The 22884-nt window shown below is 43.6% G+C and overlaps 3 protein-coding genes across 3 annotated transcripts; 2 read left to right on the top strand and 1 right to left on the bottom strand.

Annotated features, from left to right (window-relative positions):
* Positions 1–232: 232 nt before the first annotated feature.
* Positions 233–4763, top strand: riox1 (ribosomal oxygenase 1). The gene is made up of 15 exons (XM_084030599.1): positions 233–357; positions 536–676; positions 834–973; positions 1059–1158; positions 1650–1763; positions 2112–2218; positions 2313–2420; positions 2618–2652; positions 2896–3074; positions 3285–3389; positions 3492–3633; positions 3754–3874; positions 4037–4136; positions 4225–4311; positions 4581–4763. The coding sequence occupies exons 1-15, from the start codon at positions 271–273 to the stop codon at positions 4638–4640; spliced, it is 1626 nt and encodes a 541-aa protein (XP_083886725.1). The 5' UTR covers positions 233–270; the 3' UTR covers positions 4641–4763.
* Positions 4764–4831: 68 nt separating this feature from the next.
* Positions 4832–6568, bottom strand: ndufb1 (NADH:ubiquinone oxidoreductase subunit B1). Its single transcript, XM_084030600.1, has 3 exons — positions 6490–6568; positions 5389–5533; positions 4832–5007 (listed from the first exon to the last, which is right to left on the bottom strand). Exons 2-3 carry the CDS (start codon positions 5526–5528, stop codon positions 4971–4973), a joined length of 177 nt encoding a protein of 58 aa, XP_083886726.1. The 5' UTR covers positions 5529–5533; positions 6490–6568; the 3' UTR covers positions 4832–4970.
* Positions 6569–6777: 209 nt separating this feature from the next.
* On the top strand, positions 6778–15043 carry cpsf2 (cleavage and polyadenylation specific factor 2). The gene is made up of 15 exons (XM_084030957.1): positions 6778–6918; positions 7319–7485; positions 7577–7736; positions 7825–7930; positions 8029–8158; positions 8247–8362; positions 8776–8963; positions 9085–9375; positions 9559–9659; positions 9990–10193; positions 10297–10449; positions 10703–10925; positions 11072–11386; positions 12205–12339; positions 14595–15043. The coding sequence occupies exons 2-15, from the start codon at positions 7337–7339 to the stop codon at positions 14685–14687; spliced, it is 2364 nt and encodes a 787-aa protein (XP_083887083.1). The 5' UTR covers positions 6778–6918; positions 7319–7336; the 3' UTR covers positions 14688–15043.
* Positions 15044–22884: the final 7841 nt, after the last annotated feature.

The following is a 22884-nucleotide window of genomic DNA, read 5'->3' as shown; positions in this document are numbered from 1 at the left end:
ACGAAAATATGCAACCGATTATTATTGTACGCCCTCCTCTGTTATCGTGTTCTCATTCTTTTGTAAGGTAAGTGTATTTGTTGAAGTATTTTGGGAAATTCAACGAATACATTTGTTATCTGGGAACTGTTTCCGTCCTAAATGGGCTGCAATGTGTAGTACAACTCTATAGGTGGCAGTGGTGAGTGAGTTGGAGAGCAAATGTACACAAAATAGCCGTAAAGGAAGACTCAACGAGCGGTCGCAGAGTGATGACACGCGCACTGGAAAATGGAGAGAAAACACATGTCAGCTTTTGCTCTGTACCAAACGTTGTCAACAGACTCGCCTCCTCCCGCTGCGAAGCCTTCCCCGCAGGTAGACCTGGTCCAGATGAAGTGGTAGAAACCGGTTTAGGTGTCTGGTGCTTTTAGACTCACAGCTGCTGAAACAGCCCGCCTGATAGCTAGTTGGCTATCAGACCATGTTATCTGCTCTCCATAAGCGTGTGTCTGTCTCTCCAGTGTGTGTATCCTCACCTTCACTTTGATTCTAGGTGTCGAGCAAGAAGAAAAGGAAAAGGGAGAATGGGGCCAACAAGGTCAACGCAGTTAAGGCTCAATTAAAGCCTGAAAGGAAGAAAATGCGAAAGAAGAAGTGTCCACGGAGAGAGGAGAGCAGTACGGGAATTACACAAGTATGTACATTTTACAGAAGTTAATCTGAGACAAAAAATGTATTTAATTAACCCTAAAGTATGAACGACAGCAGGGTTGTTTTATTATTAGTAGTATTTCATTGAAAGCGGCCATACTTTTCAGTTACTGTTCATGGTCTGTGTGCTCCTAATGCAGGAGGAGGAGTGCGTTAACGGAGATGGAGAGGCTCTGGATGCTTTGCTGACAGACCTGGCGAAAGTCAACAACAGCAGGGAGAGAGCAAGCAAGCTGTTCCAGTGGCTCATCAACCCCATTCCTGCCAAGGCTTTCTTCAGGTACAGAAGAGTGTGTCGGCAAGGCTTCTGTAAAAAAAGTTGCATTTCTTGTAGGCTACGGTTAATATTTTCCCTCCTTCTGCAGAGAAACGTGGGAAAAGAAGCCCATTCTTGTTCAGCGTAAGAATCCAGATTATTACAAGGGGCTGTTCTCCACAGCGGAGTTTGATCGCATATTAAGACAGGTACGGGATCTGATGTTAGATGTTACCTCATCCAACGTTGCTTCATAATTTATCCACATGTATTGGAGTTATATTTTGGAATCGTTATGGTTATGTTGTATCATCAAGACGGAGCTTTTTAGAAAATTTTACACAGATTTTATGATTATTATAAGGCTCAAATGAAGCAGGTGATATCCTTCTTTTAATCTGGGAAAATTTAAAACAAGTAATTTAAAGTATTGGAGACCGGTTGCATAATCAACACCACACAAGTTGTGTTTATTTGGAGACAAAAAAAACTATGTGGAGAAAGAAACATAATAGGAAATAAATATTTTTATTTTTAATGTGAAAATATGCTGCTTCATTTTGGGTGTGAACGGTATTTTGAGTATTTCTAGTAGCTACAGTATGTACCCAGACTTGTTTTTCACTGAGTAACTATAGTCTTGTGTTGCATTGTGCTCTTTGATAAATAATAAATATGTGTCTGTGTTGTTGAATTTCAGGAGGATGTTCAGTATGGAGTGAATCTGGATGTCACGAGCTACACTGATGGCAAGAGGGAGACGCACAATCCTGCGGGGAGAGCTCTGCCGTTCACCGTGTGGGACTTCTATGAGGTGAGGCCACCCTGACGCATGCAGCAGATTATTTGTTTATGGCTATTTCCAATGCGTCATTAAGGTTGATTCAGCATTTTAACATCCCTTTATAATTGGACCCTTTGCAGCATCTTAGCCACACTGGTTTTCTCTATGGAGATCGTTAAAGTTTCTTCACACTCTGAAATTTTCCAGGGCCACCATCATTAAAAAAAGCAGTTAGCTTTATCTATTAAGCAATATTTTAATTTTGAATATTTTCTGTGCCGCGAGCTAGAATTAATTGTGCATTTAAAGTGTCGGCGCACCATCTGCCCGGTGAACTCATCACCGATTATTAATCATCAGTGTATCTCCATTTCCCAGAGTGGCTGCTCCCTTCGCTTGCTGAACCCCCAGGCTTTCTCCTCCACGGTGTGGAACGTGCTGTCCGTCCTCCAGGAGCAGTTTGGCAGCATGGCAGGAGCCAACGTGTAAGTGTTTGGGACGGTTATGGTCCTCTGAACCCTTTTTGGATGCTATCGGTTACTAATACACGTGTTTGTGTTTTGTTCTCCTTTAAACCAGATACCTGACACCACCTGGAACACAAGGCTTTGCTCCGCATTACGATGACATCGAGGCGTTTGTGGTTCAGCTGGAGGGGAAGAAACACTGGAGAGTGTACAACCCAAGGTGAGATACAGGGAGGAATGTAGTCACATCATGCATTAATCAGTTGCACTTGGTAGTGAATCCAGTTCTCGTGCTCTACATTTACATCTGGCTCATGATACGCAAAATGTTTTCCTAGTAGTTTGACGTGAAGTTGGTAAATAAGGAACACATTGACGCCAGCAAACACTGAAGTTGTTTTTCTGACTTTTTAATAGGCAAGAAGACGAGGCCTTGCCTGTGCTTTCAAGTGGTGAGTAAAAAAAAACAAAAAAAACGTTAATTTTTCTTGTGAAAACCTTTTGTCTCAATTTGATTTAAAACCGCATTTATGGATACGTTTTTGATTACACAGAGAAAAGTAGCTCATTGCACAAAGGTGAAGGTACTTCTAATATACATCAGGGTGCCTCCTGTGATCTCTTTGGAGCTGATAAACCGTACAGCAGCGACCTGTCATTTCTCAAGACGTGACCGTGTTGTGTTTCATCTTCAGGAAACTTCGATCAGACGGCCATCGGGAAGCCGATCCTGGAAGTGGTGCTGGAAGCCGGGGATCTCCTTTACTTTCCCCGGGGATTCATCCACCAGGGCGACTGCCTCCCGAATGCTCACTCGCTCCACGTCACCATCTCCTCGTACCAGAAGAACAGCTGGGGCGATCTGCTACAGAAGGTAATACTACCCTCTGTTGTAACACGCAGTCGATGACAATAAAATGTGAGAAAGAGAAGTCTTACCATTTCTGCTGTGCAATATTCCAGTATCAATTCTGAATAAAAGTAGTGCAATAGATGAACAATACAATAAACCACTTTAATCAGTTACACTTTTGGAATTTACCACTAAATCTTTCCCCTTTTAAACCGCCCTTTTCTTGTTTAGGTGGTCCCAGCAGCGTTGGAAATAGCAATGGAGGAGGATGTGGAGTTCAGACAGGGCTTACCTCTGGATTACCTGACATACATGGGGGTACAGAACTCTGACAAGGTGGTTCATCAGTTATTTTGCATTTATTTTTTACTTCCTGTCACCGTCTTGACTTTTCACCCACTAACGGCCCTACTCATCCACGTGTGTGTGTGTGTGTAGGATGATCAACGCAGGAAAATATTCTTCTCGCGGATCGATAGTCTGATGAAAAAGCTAACGACTTACGCCCCGGTCGACGCAGCCGTCGATCAGAAAGCCAGAACCTTCCTCCATGACTGCCTTCCTCCCATGCTCACACCACGTATGTGATGGATACATCACGTTCACTTTCCATTCACGGCTATTGCAGGAGTTGTTAATTATTTTAAATTGCGTAGGACTGCCTGTGATAAATAACGCTTCTGATTCTGTATTCATGTAGAGGAATTGGCCAGCAGTGTGCAAGGAGCATCTGCTAGGTGGGAGCGTGGGCAAGTCATGGATGTAGGCGCACACATCACAACTCAGACCCGAGTCAGAGTTCTCCGTGCTGGATGTGCCAGGTAATGACTTTTTTTTTTTTAAATTGCATTTTAGTAGCACGTTCACACAAGGTAGGTTTGGAACGGACTATACAAAATGTTGAGTGAAGTGTCTTTGAGTCGGTGATCCATTCAAACAGGAATGTAAAATAAACCAATGGCAACGTAACTTTGTCCTTCCAGGTTATGCAGTGATGGAGAAACTGTTCGTCTCTACTACACAACGGAAAACTCCAGAGTTTACCACAAAGAGGAGCTCAAGAGTTTCGAAATAAAAGCAGAGGTAGATTTGGAAGATCTGTGTAAATCTCACGTTTTGTGCTTGGCGTCCTCACAAAGTTATCAACGCTAAATAATTGTTTGTCTTTCAGCACACGGATGCCATTGAGTTCCTGATCCATTCATATCCCAAGTTTGTGACCGTAGGAAGTTTCCCATGTGAATCTGTGGAGGACAGGGTACGTATGATCTGTGCTGAGATATGGTGCCACTGTACATACAGGCTTTGTTTCTGTTCTGTGTATGGTTGTATTTTAGAGGGAGGGGACTTGCATTTTATAATGTATTACTTTTGGTAATAGGCCATTGTCATCCCTTTCTCGAATGTACTGGACTTAAAACATCCTATTTTATGTAGATATTTCATTATTCCATATAATCCAATATGAGCCTGTTGAAAAAGTGTGAAAGTAGAGGTTTGAGTTGTTCATGTTTTTTCCTCCCACAGATTGCTTTGGCTGAGTTGCTTTTTGAGAGGGGGATTATCCACACTGCAGAACCTCTGTAGTGTCCAGAGATTCTTCAGTAATGCTGGCTCCACAAAACCTCTTCTTACCCCAAGCAGTCTTTATTAGTTCCACTGGAATGGCTGAAGAACCCATTTATGAATGTGCTCTCTGTTTAGCGTCAAATAAACAGATTTTTGTTTTTAAATGAAATGGTGCAATGTGTTATGCAATCACCAACAAGTGCAACATATTTTGGATGAGATGGGGCATGTTTATTATTTGTTGATACAACTAAAATGACAGAGATACAGTTTTCTTAAATATTCTGATTTGTGGGCCACCAGCCATGCACACCACAGATGACAGGACACATTCAAGGTAGGGGTAGTCTACTTCCATGTCACCTCCTCACCCGGCTTCAGCTCCCTAAAGAGAACAGAGGTCAGAAAGCTGCATAAGCCTACACCCAGAGAAACATTGTCATTAGATTTCCGGCTTTATGTCACACATTGTAATCACGTTTTATGTTTAAGGTGCACTGGCAAATTGTAAAACACAAAACTAGAGTGTTCAGGTGCAAATGTTTAGTTGGGTTAAGTGGAGTAACTGTATGGGATAGCTGTTAGTTAAGTGTTGCACCTGCACTTACACGTTTTTCTCTTATATCACATAACATTCTGCTGATGTATATGCATGTAATTAGTTTAAACTTGGTAATAGTGGGTCCCTGACCCTCAATTTACTGACAAGTTAGGGGGACCCGTTTACTTTGACAACATAGGTGGAAAATTACAATTTCATCCTCACCTGCTGAACAAAATACTTTTGTTCCTGAAAGCTGTCAGCTTCTGGTCCTGTTGTTTATCGAGGTACCATCCGATCACAAAGCCCATGGGCACCAATATGTTCACCCAATGCTCGCGGGCAAGTGCTACGAAGTTGACCATGGTTCCTAGAAAGATGAGCAGAAGACGCATTGTAACCTGAATTATGTGTGATTTTATATGCTGATCTAAAACTGGTATTCTTACATTTGCAGTTCAGACAGATTAGACAGATTTTGTCAACACTGGAGTGGCTGGATTCAAAGGCAAGGACTGAGGCTGTCATATACTATTCCTTCAAGATCATGACATTGCTGTGGCTTTTATCAAACCAGTGCAAGCTGTGCATAGTAAGGGATGAAGTACCCATATAACACGAGGCGACCATAACACATTTTACTACTACATTTGCTGAAATACCTAAGCCATGTCCAGTAGTTTGCTCTACCAGCCACTGAATGAAAATCCATGTATTATGAAAGGACTGTGTAAGAGACACCGACTTGTGTGGAAAGGGACTACAATTCTTTGCGATAGTGGTATGATTGATGGACTATAAATGACGGAATATTTGTTTCCCCAATCACTTCTGCGGACCTACAGGGTCAAGACTAAAAATTATTGTAGGAAATGTGTCTTTATTTACAGGATCACCACAAAACTAGTGTGAAACTAAGGCTACTGGGGAAATAAAGCTGACTGGATGTAGTAATTTCATTGTGGCTAACGGTTGTCAGGCGGAGCTCTGAGCTAATGTGCGTAATAGTGAGGGTCATTTTATTTATAAACCTCGTGTATTACAGATCAAGCTAACTTCTATAACAACAGCAGCGAGTGAACTATTAGCTGTCATTCAGTTGAGTTACACTAGCTGCTGAGAAAGCTAGCTTTCAAACTTGGAACACCAACTGCACCACAGCCACTGGCTAGCTAACCAGTTAGCTAGCTAACATTAGCAATGTGTGTGTATTTCGTTGAGAATGACTTCTCAGATAAAACATTCGCTTTATGTTTCGTACAATTGATATGTTAGAATGCAGTGACTCAAATATTACAGAGATACGGCGACTACTTCAAAAATTACCTTCTGTTTACACCAAGCCGTGGCTTTCAGCTCTTCTCTCACCAGGCAGAGGACATTGGACTATACCAACTGTGCAAATACGACAGTGATATTTGAACAATAAAACATTAAAAAAAAAACAGTCATGGCCCTTATTGTCGGTTAAAATATCAGCTCCAACCTACGAATGAGAACATAAATAGGTACAGTGATTAAAAAAATACTACGATGAAATGAGCATTTGGTGTTTTGTCATTAAATTATTTTTTATTAACACCGCCATACTTGGTACGCTCCTTTGCCCTTTCACACATGATGCAGCGGCAAACATGTCTGCTCGTCAACTGTGTGCTATAAGCGCTAACCAAAATGTCTTAATGTTTGAATTATAGACAATTAATCTCGTTTCTATTTCAACGTGAGGCAATTAATATTCTCTCATATTTAGTGGTACGTTGCACCTTCCTTTGTCGATCCAAATATCTTACATCCACAAGCTAAATGCAGCTAGCATGCTAACTAGACAGATTAGCCAGTTCGGACTAGCTCTGGCTAGCAACCAAACTGTGTTTATGTAATATTGACTAACAGTTGGACTAGCCAGGCACACATTTAACAGGCCGAACGTATGCGACGTTATGTTATTAACGGTACATCGTGCGATTTAAATTTACAATCGAACCAGTCAGTGTTTTTTGTAATTTTGTAGGTTAAGTTGATTGAATTGAATGAGTGATTCGTCGAAGCCACAAAGAGCCACGCGATTTAACGTGGGTGATGTTGTTTTTGTTTATTGGGATTGTCGTGGTGTGGTAAGCACAACTTAATGCTGACTTTATTGTACTTTCAGCGTGACAACTGAAGAAAAATGACTTCCATTATCAAGCTGACAGCCGTCTCAGGGGTCCAGGAGGAGTCGGCCCTCTGTTACCTGCTACAGGTGGATGAATTCCGCTTCCTCCTGGACTGTGGCTGGGATGAGAACTTCTCAATGGACATCATCGATGCTATGAAACGGTAAATGTGGTATCCATCTTCTCATTCAATCAGTTCACTGGTCAACAAATAAAAAACTGTGAAAAGACTGTGTTTCTGCTTTTCCCTCCAGATATGTTCATCAGGTCGATGCCGTGCTCCTCTCACATCCTGACCCTATACATCTGGGAGCCCTGCCATATGCTGTGGGGAAGCTGGGTCTAAACTGCACTATTTATGCTACAATTCCTGTCTATAAGATGGGTCAGATGTTCATGTATGATCTATATCAGGTAAAAACATAAAAAACGAGGAAGGCGTTGTTAATTAGAGATAGATTACCATTGATTGTCTTAATCATTTTTCTTTCTTTTCACTTAGTCTCGAAATAACAGTGAAGACTTCACACTATTCACCCTCGATGACGTGGACTGTGCTTTTGATAAAATCCAGCAGCTCAAATACTCTCAGATTGTCAATCTGAAAGGTGAGTTGGTTGCAGATCCTTGTAGGTAAAGACAGGAGTCACACCTGTTGACGTAACACCGATACCAAAGTGTTTCATATCTTTCTTTTTTCTGACAGGGAAAGGCCATGGTCTTTCCATCACACCACTTCCCGCTGGTCACATGATTGGAGGCACGATTTGGAAAATTGTAAAGGACGGAGAGGAGGAGATAGTTTATGCTGTGGACTTCAACCACAAGAGAGAAATGTGAGCTCACAAAGCATTGATATAAAATGGGATTTGTTTATAATTTGGCTGTCAGCTCATGTCCATTTTTCCTGTTTCTCTATTCTAGACACCTCAATGGCTGCACACTGGAGAGCATCAGTCGTCCTTCTTTACTCATCACTGACTCCTTCAATGCTACATATGTACAGCCACGTCGTAAACAGAGAGATGAGCTGCTCCTCAGTAAGTAATCCTCACAAAACTCTAGTAACAATGTATGTATTTAACAGCATGTTTATTCTCTTTAATTCATAATTATTAGAATAATATTGCAATCTAATTCTATGCAATCCTGCATGTAATTCAAAGGTGTGTGTTAACATCCAGTATTTTTTTTTTTTTGTTTCATACTGTGTGGAAAGAATAGGATTGTGTGTATTGTTTTTAAATGTTTTCTCAGGTAGTAATACTTCTGCCTAAATATGATTATTGTACATGATATGTAACCCTGTAATGGCCCCTACTTTTGGTCCTTTTCAGCTCACCCTTCTGTAAAACTGCACACTTGAAAATGAATAACACGGGAGAACTGTATTGAATTGAATTGAAAATTGAATGGAACAATTTCATTCATGTTCTTATCTTTTTATTCTCAGCCAATGTGATGGAGACCCTCCGTGGTGACGGTAATGTCCTTATTGCTGTGGACACAGCTGGACGTGTGTTGGAGCTGGCTCAGCTCTTGGACCAGATTTGGAGGACAAAAGACGCTGGGCTGGGAGCCTACCCGCTAGCTCTGCTGAACAATGTCAGCTATAATGTGGTGGAGTTCTCAAAATCCCAGGTATCAGTCACTGATTTTCACACTTTTACACAGGATAGTTGTTCAGATTCCGAATCACTTCATTTGCCAAATACAATAAATGTACACAACAACATAAACTTGATCAAATATATTTCTGTAGGTGGAGTGGATGAGTGACAAGCTCATGAGGTGTTTTGAAGACAAGAGAAACAACCCCTTCCAGTTCCGGCACTTGACCTTGTGCCACAGTCTGGCAGACCTGGCCCGGGTGCCCAGCCCCAAGGTGGTGCTTTGCAGCCAACCAGACCTCGAGTCTGGCTTTTCCAGAGAACTCTTCATTCAGTGGTGCCAAGACGCCAAAAACTCTGTCATCCTGACCTACCGCACTACACCTGGAACCCTGGCCCGCTACCTCATTGACAACCCCGGAGAGAAGATGCTGGATCTGGAGGTGAGACCAGCCGTCACGGTGCTGATTTATCATGACAGAGTCTTTATTTTATCTCTTCGTGCAGCATTTTCCCCCCCACAAGAACCTTCAGTCTCTCACATTCAGATGCAGCCGAGGAAACAACAAAATGTGTCATTCTATCATTTGCACCATATCCAGCTTTCACTCTTCTCATCATGACAGGTGAGGAAAAGAGTGAAGCTGGAAGGCAAGGAGCTGGAGGAATTCCTTGAAAAGGATAAAGTAAAGAAAGAAGCAGCTAAAAAACTAGAACAAGCAAAGGAGTAAGTAGAAATAGACCCGGGTCGACTTGGGTGCATGAGTCTCATGTCTCTTTTTGATTCTATTTTATGCCTGTTGGTGTAACAGAACGTTACAATGTTATGTTTTTTTAACAGCTAAAACAGCAAATTATGTAAAAAAGCCAGCAAAAATGCAAATGGTGCTCCAGATTGCACATTTAAAAGAGTCTGTTTAAATGGAAATCTGTAAATGGGCGATGAGTCACCACAATCTAAGACATTTATAGTCTGCAATGTGCAAATGTGTTGTGTCTCTTTTGGAAAAATGAAACTTGTGTGTACACGGCTGATGTTTATGTCATGCCCTCGCAGAGTGGATGTCGACTCGAGTGACGAGAGCGATATGGAGGATGATCTGGATCAGCCAGCTGTAGTGAAAACGAAACACCACGACCTGATGATGAAGAGCGAGGGGAGCCGCAAAGGCAGCTTCTTCAAACAAGCCAAAAAGTCTTACCCGATGTACCCCACACACGAAGAGAGAATCAAATGGGACGAGTATGGGGAGATCATCAGGTACTTCAACGTCGATGCACGTCGGCCTACGGAGAGATGGTTGGTGGGACATACACTGACATTTTGCTGCCACCATCAATAAGCTATTATTGTTATTTCACAGGCTAGAAGAGTTTCTGGTTCCTGAACTGCAAGCCACGGAGGAGGAGAAAAGCAAAATGGAATCCGGGCTGACCAACGGTGATGAGCCCATGGACCAGGATCTCTCTGTTGTTCCGACCAAATGCATCTCCAGTGTAGAAAATCTGGAAATTAGGTCAGTGATAATATTTCTCATCTCCTTTTTAAACTGCCAATAGAACCATACAGTGCTGTGGTGTGCTGGATGGCCTCCAGGTGTGAATGAGTTTACCGGTATCAGTGTTCTTGGAGAAAAATGTTATGTCTACTCGGACCTCTCGTGGATGAATAACAAGTCGATGAAGAAATCGTATCTCTGCTGGTATTGAACAGTGCTTGAAAATTCAGTTGTATTTCAAAAGCTTTATTCTGCCTCCATTCCTCCGCAGAGCGAGGATCATGTACATCGACTATGAAGGTCGCTCTGATGGCGATTCCATCAAGAAGATCATTAATCAGATGAAGCCCAGACAGCTGGTGATTGTTCGTGGGCCACCCGAAGCTAGTCTCGACCTGGCTGAGTCCTGCAAGGCTTTCAGCAAAGACATCAAAGTCTACACGCCGAAACTGCAGGAGACGATAGACGCCACCAGCGAAACACACATCTACCAGGTCAGCTTCAGTAAACGCCTGCTTTTTGTTAGAGGGAATACGCTTGCTTCTTTCTGATTAGATATACAGGATTGTTGTTCATAGGTCTATCATGTATCATTAAATGTGTTTAACACTCAATCTTGTCTCGTCTTCTCGTGGCAAAGGTGCGGTTGAAAGATTCCTTGGTGAGCTCCCTGCAGTTCTGCAAGGCCAAAGACACAGAGCTCGCCTGGATCGACGGCGTGCTGGACATGCGCGTGGTGAAGGTGGACACGGGCGTGATGCTGGAGGAGGGTGTGAAAGAGGAGACCGAGGAGGGCGAGCTGGCCATGGAGGTCGCCCCTGAACTCGAAATCGACCAAAGCGCCACGGCGGTGGCGGCGCAGCGTGCCATGAAGAGCCTGTTTGGCGAGGATGAGAAGGAGGTGTCTGAGGAGAGTGATGTCACGCCCACGCTGGAGCCCCTGCCTCCACAAGAGGTAAGGAGGGGAAAACCCAACATTATTTATTTGTATGAGTTTAGGTCTCTTTGGGAAATGTGTGAAAATTAAATGTTTAATTTGTTGCTAGTAAGCTTAAAGATTCCCTCTTCTTTTGCTGGGTGGAATAATAATTTGTCCGTTTTTTTCCCACTGGAAAATGTTAATAATTCTCAAAATTACTTACTTAATTACACGCCCTTATTTAAAAAAATAATAATAATAATCTATGAATATGCAAATGTTTTAATATCAAAAGTTGAATTGCTGCTCACAAGATGTCTCCCACTAAGATTCTCACTGAACCAAACGCTGGTTTAGGTCCGACCTAGTTGTGAAAATAAGTCGTGCTTGTATGGATTTGCATTAAACATAGACATAAAATGAGCACAAAGAAACTTTGCCTCTTCAGCAGATGAATGTGAAAATAAATAACCTTTTAAGTGTCAAACTCTGCATAAACATAATTTAACACGGCGAAGGTCAGGCATCTAAATGAAGCAACAGAGAACAAAGCAGGTCTTTGCAGCCATGCAAATGACTAATGAGTCATGGAATAGTACAAGCGACAAGATGACTTTTAGGTCCCATAAGCTGCTGCAGCCTGCGGCCAAAAAAAATCTTCCATTTTCATGTTGAAGACTCCATGTTGTCAGGAAAGAGGTTAGGAGACATTTTTGCCCAAGGTGAGTCGCAGAGTGACTAGATAGCCGTTCGTTGGACTCCGATTAGAACACAATTTCACACAGTATGTGTCCACAAGGGCGTACAAGCAAACAGCTCTCTCTGATTGACGCTCTCCTCCGTTCCCCCTCCAGATTCCTGGACATCAGTCGGTGTTCATCAACGAGCCTCGCCTGTCCGACTTCAAGCAGGTCCTGCTGAGAGAGGGCATCCAAGCCGAGTTTGTGGGAGGAGTGCTGGTCTGCAACAACATGGTGGCCGTCCGCAGGGTGAGTTGTCCTTCCCTCTCAGCAAGTGTGCTATCCGTCAGCTCCCTGCAACCCTCATCACCTCGAGCCCTCGACAGGGAAAACGTCCAGCGCAGAAGACATACGATACAGGCTTGTTTTTTTGCCAAAACCACGCAATGAAAATGTTAAGCTATTCCAAGTTGATTCATATTTATGGCAAGCCAGTGTTGAAAGTACAAACATCTATAATTAAAGGACCCATCCAAAACACTTAGATTAATTAAATGTCCTTAAAATTTAAGAACGGGCCTTTGGCTCATCACAAAAGTACATCCTCTCATTTTTCCTGTCTGCAACCTTCAGTAACTTCTACCGTACTCGTCAAAGCCCCGGGAACAATGATAATTTACCACTGCAACAAATACGCACTGAGTGAATACATTCCCAGTTATATGATATTTTATTGCCTTATATTCTGTTGACGGTGAGCCATCAGAAGTAGCGACGCACAGCTGAAAATGGTCCCAGTCAGACATGCTGATATTGTTGTAAAGCAGCGCGACACATTGAGCTTCACGCTTTGTTTGATGATGGATTGATGTGCATGCCAAGCAAGCAGCATCGATCAGTGCACGTTGTTTTTGATCGTGTAAATACAGCAGCTTAGTCTGGAGTCTAGAGAAACATGGGCAGAGGTGGATATTGGATGTGAACCTATTTCTAATCAGCCATCGGCAGTGAAACAAATTAAGTTGTCAGCATTGCGAATATGTTGTTTACAATGGAATATACTGTAGGTATTATAGATTAGGGCAGGGTTGCATAGCGACGATAATCGATTATCTCTGGGATCAATGATAGTCGGAGCGATTTGAAAATGTGAAGTGCTACATTACCTCTTTCACAGCTGTTGGCAGTTGCACAGCCAGATCTGTAAACTGTTAATGTTGATGTGGCACTCCGATTGACAGGGACATTTTAAAAATGGCCCTTTGTGTCAACAAGAGTAACTGAACCCTGGCATTTTCACTGAAGTGCCCCTTCCCCTGGAAATTAAAAAAAAATGCCTCCAGAATGTGGAAAATCCTCATAGGCAGAGCAGGGAGGCTCACAGACTGTTGTCCAACCACTGGACTTTGAAAAAGTGGGTGGTATATTGTGCCTCCTCCATAAATGATTGCACATTTATACACATTTGTATGGTCTCTGAATGACAAGGAATTAGAACTACTAGAATGTTTCTTCAGCATGTCTTAATTGTGATTCACCAGCCACATGATTAGACACCATTTGATTGAAAAAATGCTTTTAAATTGAAAAAAACACAGAATTTAGAAAAATTCAAACGGAATCTGGGAAAAATGAAAACAGAATTCATAGGGCTATAGGTTAGGTTAATGCAGTATAAGGGTCTGTTATTTCCACTGTAAACTCTTATAAACATTTGAGGTTACATGCGAGGCTGGGATATGTGTATGCTAGCGGTTAGCATAAATGATTCCCAGGCTAATTGAATGGGCAACGGCTCCTCTCCATGGTCTGGGAGGTGTTGGCTTTGTAGGATTCAAATACTTCACACTGCATTGTCAAGATTCAAACCTGAATCCATCAAAACAAATCCCCGTATACATTTGATTTTTAGATGGAAAAAAGCAGCTGGTGGTGGTTTAGTTTATACCGGCGGTGCCTAACACAAAGTGGAACTTTTAAAACAAAGAGAAACAAACACAGCCTACCTATGTAACTAGGATAGAAAAACATCCCAGTGGCATATGAAAACATCTCACCTCAGAAGTCACGCACCAAAAAGAGAATCACAGGCTGAACCAAACCACTAAAGGAAAAGGAAAACTAGGAGTGAGCCAGGATACCAACAACAAAATGCATAATTGACAAGAACTTAAAATAGAAGCAACCCAGAAAATTAGATCAAAGAGAAATCAGACTTTTAAAGGAGTGTGTGTGTGTGTGTGTGTGTGTGTGTGTGTGTGTGTGTGTGTGTGTGTGTGTGTGTGTGTGTGTGTGTGTGTGTGTGTGTGTGTGTGTGTGTGTGTGTGTGTGTGTGTGTGTGTGTGTGTGTGTGTTATTTAAATGTGAAAACTTCAAGTGGATCGCTTCATTAGACATTTAAATCCCAAGTCTGTGAACATCTGTGGGAATGAATTGGACACACATTTCATATGGAGGTCAGCAGTGTGCTTGTTGTTCAGGGCTTGAACAACATTGTTTAAAGGTGCAGGTTGGGCAAAGTGTTGGACCCATATGACCTCTGCATCTTTGTACTCTTTGTCCAGACGGAGGCCGGTCGCATCGGCCTGGAAGGCTGCCTGTGTGACGACTACTATAAGATCCGGGAGCTGCTGTATCAGCAGTACGCTGTGGTATAAGAGGCAGCAGCAGGAGGAGGAGGAGGACACGCTGCAGAAGAGCATACCACGGCAATACAGAGACAATCCTTTATGAGGACTTTACCCAGAGGAGAACAGTGTGCCACACTCAGACTGCCTCTGCCTCTTGGGCGACTCCAGCTGTTTCACTGCAAACCCTGTTGTACATTTTCCCTTTTTTATAGTTTTTTTTCCAGATAACGTTCCTTTTTTTGTTGTTATTGTTAGTTTACCTTCCACAAAGCAAGAGGCAGATGCTTCAACTCCTCCTTCTGTACAGGAACATCCTGATGTACCGGATAAACGAAAGGACGTGTGTTCCTGCCTTTTCTGTCATTAAAACATCTTTTTTTTTTTTCAAATATGCTTCACTGTTAACAGTTTTTTGTCACAGACATCTATAGTTGGTATTGAACCATCAAATTCTTGGCACAATTCTCAAGCCCTGTCGTCTTCAGTCATTCACGGCTCCCTAAACTGTATAATAGTAATTTACTCTAGTGAGTACTACATTGAGATATTGGACACTTATGAGTCATCGTCTCTTTTGTGCCAGCATTGACAGGTGTAGTGTTGCATAACTGTCATTTCCCCATCCATCTGCAAAGTAGTGGGCACTACTTTTATTTTACTTTCTTCCATTGTCGGCATTTTTGAGATCAATATATAGTCACATATATTTTCTTTTCGATTTGGAAAATGGCAGTATAGATTGGATTTTACAGTAATATATATTATTTATTAGTATTCTTTCATGATATATGTCCCGCTGAAGGTTAGGTTGAGGGAGATTGCAAGAGACCGACTAGAAGCAGGAGCAGGTATTGTGATTTTTTGCTTAGCTAGTTTATGTCAAGTAAAAAAAAAGCTCTTTTCTACACTTCCCAAAATGCAATTTGGTAAAATTTTGCGAAATGAAAAGTGAATATTCCTCAAAAGAACTTATTGAAAAGTGCTGCTGCTGCTGCACCAAAATTATAATAAGTGAAGAGATGTTTTTTTTTAGTTTACATGTGCTTTTAATATCACTCCAACATTGCCTGCCTACTAGGTCAACTAGTTACCGCAGTAACACCAGATGGAGACATTTTTCTGCTGCGTCTTCCCAGCCTCTGAATACCCATATCAAATCTGCCCATGCAGCAGGACCATCTGTAATACAGTAGTGAGATGACATTGTCCCCGAAGTGATAACTGGGATTGAATATAATTCAGCCGGCTATGTAGTGAGCCAGGATTACTGCTCTTCTCTTCGCAACATGTCTCCCACAGCAAAAAAAAACCCTGTTTACCTCCCTGGCTGTTTGCGACAGGGTAAAAAAAAATGAAAAGGTTCAGCAGTTTGTTTTCTTATCTTTTTCAGGCACACGTGGATATACAGCCTCACCTCCGCTCTGCTCCAGCGAGGTATAACCGGTGTATTAGAACGTGGGAGGCGATAAGGGGGGGAGATTGCTGGGGTTGAGGATGTTGGGGAAGGCCGAGTGTCATTGCCGGAGAGATGTGTTTCTCCGCAGCCCGTGGTGGCACATTGACTCGGTTGATTACGTTTGGCAGCGCTGTGTGAATCCCCCGGGTAGATCCTTCTCACAGGCAGCTGCGGAATGCCACGTCCATTGATACACCGAAACACCCCCCCCCCCCCCCCCCCCCCCTCGCTGCTTCCTGCCTCCCCACAACTCCTCTTCATCATCATCCAGAACTCTCCAGCGTCACATGTGCAGCATAGTGTTGGAGACTCCTCCTACACTAATAGCCTGTTAAGCAATCACACACACGCACACAAGTAGGACAGTGAAAGGTGTGTGTGTGTGTGTGTGTGTCTCTGTCTCTGTTTCTGTGTGTGTGTGTGTGTGTGTGTGTGTGTGAGAGAGAGTGTGTCTGTGTGTGTGTGTGTGTGTGTGTGTGTGTGTGTGTGTGTGTGTGTGTGTGTGTCAGGGGGGGGTGATCATGCACATGGTTGGAGGAGTTAGACTTGAGCACGGATGGCTGGCTGACGTGCAGGCCTGTTTTTACACAGTTGCATAACATACAGTTTTGCACTTTAGAAACATTAAAATTTAAATGCTCTTTTTTAATCCGTGGCTCACACACACTGACACCGACACACACACACACACAAAACTTTCATGTTCAGAAAGGCAGAAACACATCTACGGAGCCGCCCCCCACCCTCCCCCGAACCTCAGTAACCTGTGACACACAGAAGCTGAGTGAGAGATGGAGAGCTAGAGTGGAGATGAGGAGGGGAGAGAGAGAGGAGCTCTTCTGTGCCACAGAGCATGCCAGCCCTGCCCAGTCGCTGCTTTTCATTTTGATAATTGACCGGCAACGCCAGAAATGTCCATCAGCTAATCCTCTTAGCTTTCATAATGCTGACTCTGTCACAGAAGCCCCTGTTTTAATGTAACGAGCAGCTAAGCCCAGAGCACAGGGCAGTCTCCCCGGGCACCGAGGCCGCTCTGCCCCCTGGAGGCCAGCGAAAGATCTGCTCTCAACTCAACAAGTGCCCTGCCAATCCGCCAGGTCACATCGAATGTATAAATCCATAACCTGGCTCCGCGGTGACCACCCTCTGCTTTTCACACTCTCCCTCATTGGCACCAAGCTCCACTTTGTGAAGGAGCGTTTTTTTTTTTTTTTTTTTTGGTCGTGCCCATCCATTCATCTGTGCGGATTGGACGATGAATGAATTTAATCCCTTTTGAATTCCCGGTCTACTCGCTAAGCAGACCACTTAATGCCAATGACATCAGTGTAATAATGTGAAAACGGGACACATTTCTATGAAACCTCACAATATTCAAACATAGCATAAGGCACGAAAATCCCATGATGCCCAGCTCTAAAATTGGAACTTGTCATTGAAAAATGTATGGAGCTTTATTACAGTTGTTTTAGAAAGCTTAAGCACATGTGCATGAATACAAAGCAGTCCTTTGACAGGACAGTTGGTAGTTATTTACAAATTTGTCGAGTCATGCAGTCACACTTTTCTTTCCAATGTTACCATAGTTATCGCACCCCTGTAAAAAAAAAAGAGAATTTCAAAATGCTTGTCGGCCTCTAGATTGTAAATTCAAGTCTGGGATTTCTGACAGCAAATTTCTCCCACTTGGTGAAATGAACTACAGTCAACAAACTAGAAATGGTTGCAAAGCCACCATCGTTGGCAACTGTCTCCTGTGTGTGGAGTTGCCTTTTTGGACACCGTTCCTTCCCTTTCGGTCTTTTCATTTTCTTTCCCACTCTACACATCCTAATTCCCCCTCCAGGCCGTCGCCTTCTTTTCCCTCCATCTCTTCTATAATTCCTGCCTCTGTGGGTAATCCCCATGTGCCACATCTTCCCGTGGTAACGGTTCTTCAGTAGGGTAAGGAACCACCCTCCCTTTAAGACTTGCATAGAAAGGCTTGTGTTGAGCAGGAATCCTGAATTACACCATTACGGAGGTGATCCTCTTATGCAACCTGCTCTTCACACCCGTCCACAAAGCGGCGGATGCTCACGAGCGCAAATCCACGAAGGCACTCGCTTGCCAGATTATCCACAGTGCACAATGCTGCAGCTGCCATGTTTTCCTTTCTGACGAAACAATGCGTTTCGTCGGGTGCATTCATGGCTGGGCCTCGTCCCGGCGGGGCTCTCCGGCTAGAGACGTTTTGGATGACTTGGCGATCATGTGTATGTGACTGGATATTTAGGACAGATCACATGGGATTGTTGTTGCTTGGTTTTGTGCACAAACGGCGCATTCTTCTCCCAGAGTGAAGAAAACAAACTTGACCAGTTGGTTGCCCCGGAAACTCAAGGCGATGCGGTGATATGATCACACGTTTCTGTGATGAGGGCACCATCGGCCTCTTAGCAAACGGCATTCAGGCTGACGTGTGGCCCCCAGCCAGTCAGCAGAATGCAACCTGCTCTTTTCCGCTCGGCACATGGGAGGGAGCCGGGCCCTCATCCGATGTGACACCACCTTGAGAGGAAGACCCAGCCGATGATTAATTCAAGCTCAGGAAACACGATGAGGATTCGCTGCCCGTGTTTACCCCTGCAGACGTCTTCTCCTGAACTCGCCGTGTCTCTGTGGCGTGACACGGGGCCGTGTGATAAGAAGGCTGAATCATCCGCAGTGAATGATGTCTATGTGAAAACGAGCGGAGGCCACGGCCGAGCAGAGAGAATCCAGAGTGACTCAGCACTACAAACTGTTTATCTTCATGCAGTTCGGGTTTACGTGCCAGCACGCTGAGCGCTGGCCTGCAGAATCTCAGTCAAACACAACGTCCAAATGATTCCGCTTGCTTTAACTTGTAGCACGACGACGTGAGTGAGCCGCAGCAGACGGGTACGGATACTCACGGGCAAGTATGACACGTTCTCTTTTACTTTTCCATCACTCACAATTCTAGCCATCCCATGCAGAATGCAATACGTTCAAAAGCTGTCCAGTTGACAGTTCAGCCATATATGATTGCTTGACGTCCATCATTGGAGCGCTGAAGAAAGTTGGGGCCAGCTCATGTCACTGGCTTCCATTGGAAATGAATGACGATATCCTGACTTCAAAAACATTGGATCCTACTGTTCCAAAATCCACATCCTTCAAGTTCTTTCCAGGTTTGTAACTCGGCTGTTCACCGACAAAAAGTACACCAATGCACAACGTGGGGTTTGAATAGTTTTTTTACGTATTGAAGGTGGAGGGGAGCCAAGGAGGTTGAGGGATGAAGGATGAGGGGTGAGGGTTGAAGGGTTGTGGGCATAGGGATGGAGGGCTAAGGGGAAAGAAGGGTGAGGGATGAAGGGATGAGGAGAGGAATTAGGGTCGCGGACAGATGGATGGAGGAGAGCGATGTTGGACCGGTGTCATCTGGAGGCGGGCGGGAACTGGGGGTGTCGAGAGTGGAGATGGGGGGAAATCCTATGTATACAAACTAGAGGGGGGCAGGGGCGATGAGTCACATGGTAAATGAACAAATCAGGTGATCATAAATACTTTTGTGTTTGAGGCGTGGTCTTTGTTCCCGAACCTCGTTATAAAGCTTAATTTAAAAATGTGATGTCTCAGGGTTCCTTTCTCAGACTGCCTTCCCAGCAGAAGATGCAGCTGTTTCCATCGCCTGATTCTCTTCATGACTGCTTTAAAACATCTCTGATAACTTTCCCAACGAACAGGAAGCACGTTCCAGTCCTCGTGCCTGCTTATGAATAATACGACTATGACATTAACAACTCCTACTCGTCCTCCTACGACACAGTGCCTATAACTTTTGTGTCCAGTATGAAGGAGGGCAGGGTGATGAAATCACACAGCAGGGAAATCTAAGGGCTCACCGACTTTATTGCACACCCCTCCACCCCCAGCTCCAAGTGAACGAGGGGAAGGAACTCACCCTCACTTGCACTCCGTTTCAGAGTACTGCTGGATGCATTAATATAGACCTTGCAGCCGGTGTCTCCAACTCTGATTCTATCTGCCCAGAATGAATGGGCAGCATGTTTGTGCTGACATAAGTGGTCAGTCTAAATGGGACTCTCCACTGTTCTTTGCAAAGGGGAAAGACGGCTCTTTGCTTGTCCGACGTTTCCTTTTCTGCTCTGCAGACAAAAGAATAATGTTATTTGCGTGCAGCTCATTACAAAAGGCTAAGTCTCTCTCGGATGTAAGCCAATATTTTTGCCTTTAGCCACAGTCTGTGGTTAGATAGCAGAGTGCCCCCCGAACAGTAAAACCTTCATCCAATTTCACATGGTCCTGATGCCCATGCTCAAATAATTAAAACCGGTTCACGCTAGTTACACACACACACACACATTTTCTCTCACACACACAAACACACACACACACACACACACACACACACACACACACACACACACACACACACACACACACACACACACACACGGGCATCGTGAGGATTCAGCATGCCGTGCAAGGCAAGCAAAAAGGCATTGTTGTTAATTTAATATGAGTTCTCCTTTGAGCACAGGCTTATTTCCGAGGTGACTATTGCAAGGAATTCTCCACCCAACGCTTTCTTGGCGGCCCCTCGCTCTATTATATAACCATTCTAAAAAGTTGAATAGATGTCTCGAGGATGAGGATGGTGTTTTGATAGGTGTACTGCAGTTTGTACTAATAGACGTTTGTCACCAGAATAATGAAAGATAAAAAAGGAGCTTAACTCGGTTTTAACACAAAAAGCGAATTAACAAGGATACATTTATTCTAGCAATAGCATATGTGCTGTTATTAGATCCATGACAACTTGGACATTGCAATATAACATGAGCACCCAAACTACATCTAGGTTGCAGCTATTGCATGCTACTGGAGAAGGGTGCATAATGTACTGTACAACAAGTCCCCCCCCCTCTTGTAAAGACAGTCACAAGTTGCCAACTATACACTCTGTGCACATAAGCATGTGTTTTGAGAGATGAAGTAAACGCACGTAAATGTGCAATTTGCTGCTTTTTAGAGCCGACACGCCTGCTTCTCATGTAGTTACAGTACAAAAAGCACAATGTTTGGAACAGATGCCGGCTGTCTCCGGGTTGACTGAGTTGCCTTGTGTTGACGACAGATGTACGCGTGAGTTCTTTTTTTTTTCGTGTCCTGGAAGATGAAGAGAGGCTGAGCAGGAGATGGCTGCTGCCTCCAGAACACACAGATTAGACTCTCTGTTGCTCCTCTCTGCCCTGTTTACGCTTCACACCTGAGCAGGCAGACAAATAAACCTGCAGTGCTGCCACAGAATGCTCAACACACTCACGATTAATATTTGATTTATTTTTTTACTGCAGCCGACTGAGGAGCTTATGCAAGGAGTAAAAATCAGCATGTCTCCGGAGACATTTCCTGTGTGTGTGTTTGTGCACGCTGAGCTTGTACTGTACTATTAGTACCAACCGTAGGCTAAAGTGGGCTCTCTAATAGTTGGCAGGTTGAGAGGGGGGGAAAAAAAGGAGCTGCAGTTATTCCTCCCTCCATCTGTTTACTTGCTTCAGATAATGAGTGAAATATTAGTTCCAATGCCAGCAGTGCATTAATTAAAGGTGTCACGCTTCCCTCTTTGGCTCAGTGTCGCCTCCATCCACACCTCAGCACAATCTGTCCCACCCATACACGGGATATCCCAGCACTGTGGAGCCAACACTGCAAAAGGACAGTCTGTATTCCACGTGCCCTTTTCTGCTCCTGTATCATATGAACAGAGAATTTAAAGCTGTATTCCACGTTATATCAGAGTTTTCCAAATGGTATTATAATGATAAAGTTGTGAAGCCTTATAGTTGGAGACAATACAGTATATTATTTTTTAGTTTTTAGGTTTTTTTTTAGATTTGTTTTGAGTCAGAGCTATGGGACTCCAACATCCTGTTTTATTTTCTTTTGTAAAAGAACCCTTGATATATTAACACATGACTTGCAGAAATGTTGTGTAACAGTACACCACATGGAGAAGAGTCACAATCAAGTGAGGCTGCTTGCAGTCTGTTTTCTTTCTTTTAATAGGGGGGTTGTGGTTTTTCAGATATCAAATTTGACGTAGACTGTCTTTAAAATGCTCACGTGATATGGTCAAAAGCTCCAGAAGTGCTACTCAATGGACCATGTGGTGCGATTGCTTCTTCAACCACAGAACTGAACTAGCTCTGACATGTATGCAGAATGTTACGCCGCCATAGTTATGCATCATCATTGTAAATTCCAATTAATAATAATTTGCCATCTAGTCATATAGACTCAGCTTCATTCTGTACATAATGATTATATATAAACAGCATTAAAAAAATGCATTAAGTGAAAAAAAAACACCTCCATCACAAAAACATAATGGAAACCGTGTTGCGGTTTCTACTGTTTCTTGATGCATTAAGCGAGTAGAATAAACCACGAGAATCATCGCAGCAATAAAGGAGTTGGAAGCTGTTGGAGCGGCGCTGAGTCAATTGTCGTGCAACACTCACACGGTTCATTGTTAACACCCTTGACACGGAGTCATTAGTGATCCGCAGCGCGAGGACGTGACACACGCTTGGCATTTATATCAAACAACACATTTACATTGCACCGACTGCTCCCTTTTGACATCTGCCCACATTGAAAGGCTCCTGCAGAGCCGATCTCTCGCCGTCTCCCGGCAGCCGGAGCTTCAGTTCGCACACGCTTCGTCGCCTCCGC

The sequence above is a fragment of the Eutrigla gurnardus genome (assembly GCF_963514095.1).
Source record: "Eutrigla gurnardus genome assembly, chromosome: 16".
Taxonomy (NCBI): Eukaryota; Metazoa; Chordata; class Actinopteri; order Perciformes; family Triglidae; genus Eutrigla; species Eutrigla gurnardus.
This window is presented reverse-complemented; position numbering and strand designations above follow the sequence as displayed.

Excerpts from the sequence above, each read along its gene's own strand:
- riox1 (XM_084030599.1), top strand. The coding sequence starts at position 271 with ATGGAGAGAAAACACATGTCAGCTTTTGCTCTGTACCAAACGTTGTCA. Across the intron at positions 3,075-3,284 it reads GGGGCGATCTGCTACAGAAG|GTGGTCCCAGCAGCGTTGGA; the intron begins GTAATACTACCC and ends TTTCTTGTTTAG. Across the intron at positions 3,390-3,491 it reads GGGTACAGAACTCTGACAAG|GATGATCAACGCAGGAAAAT; the intron begins GTGGTTCATCAG and ends GTGTGTGTGTAG.
- ndufb1 (XM_084030600.1), bottom strand. The coding sequence starts at position 5,528 with ATGGTCAACTTCGTAGCACTTGCCCGCGAGCATTGGGTGAACATATTG. Across the intron at positions 5,008-5,388 it reads AAAAGTATTTTGTTCAGCAG|GGAGCTGAAGCCGGGTGAGG; the intron begins GTGAGGATGAAA and ends TGTTCTCTTTAG.
- cpsf2 (XM_084030957.1), top strand. The coding sequence starts at position 7,337 with ATGACTTCCATTATCAAGCTGACAGCCGTCTCAGGGGTCCAGGAGGAG. Across the intron at positions 8,964-9,084 it reads TGGAGTTCTCAAAATCCCAG|GTGGAGTGGATGAGTGACAA; the intron begins GTATCAGTCACT and ends ATATTTCTGTAG. Across the intron at positions 9,376-9,558 it reads AGAAGATGCTGGATCTGGAG|GTGAGGAAAAGAGTGAAGCT; the intron begins GTGAGACCAGCC and ends TCATCATGACAG.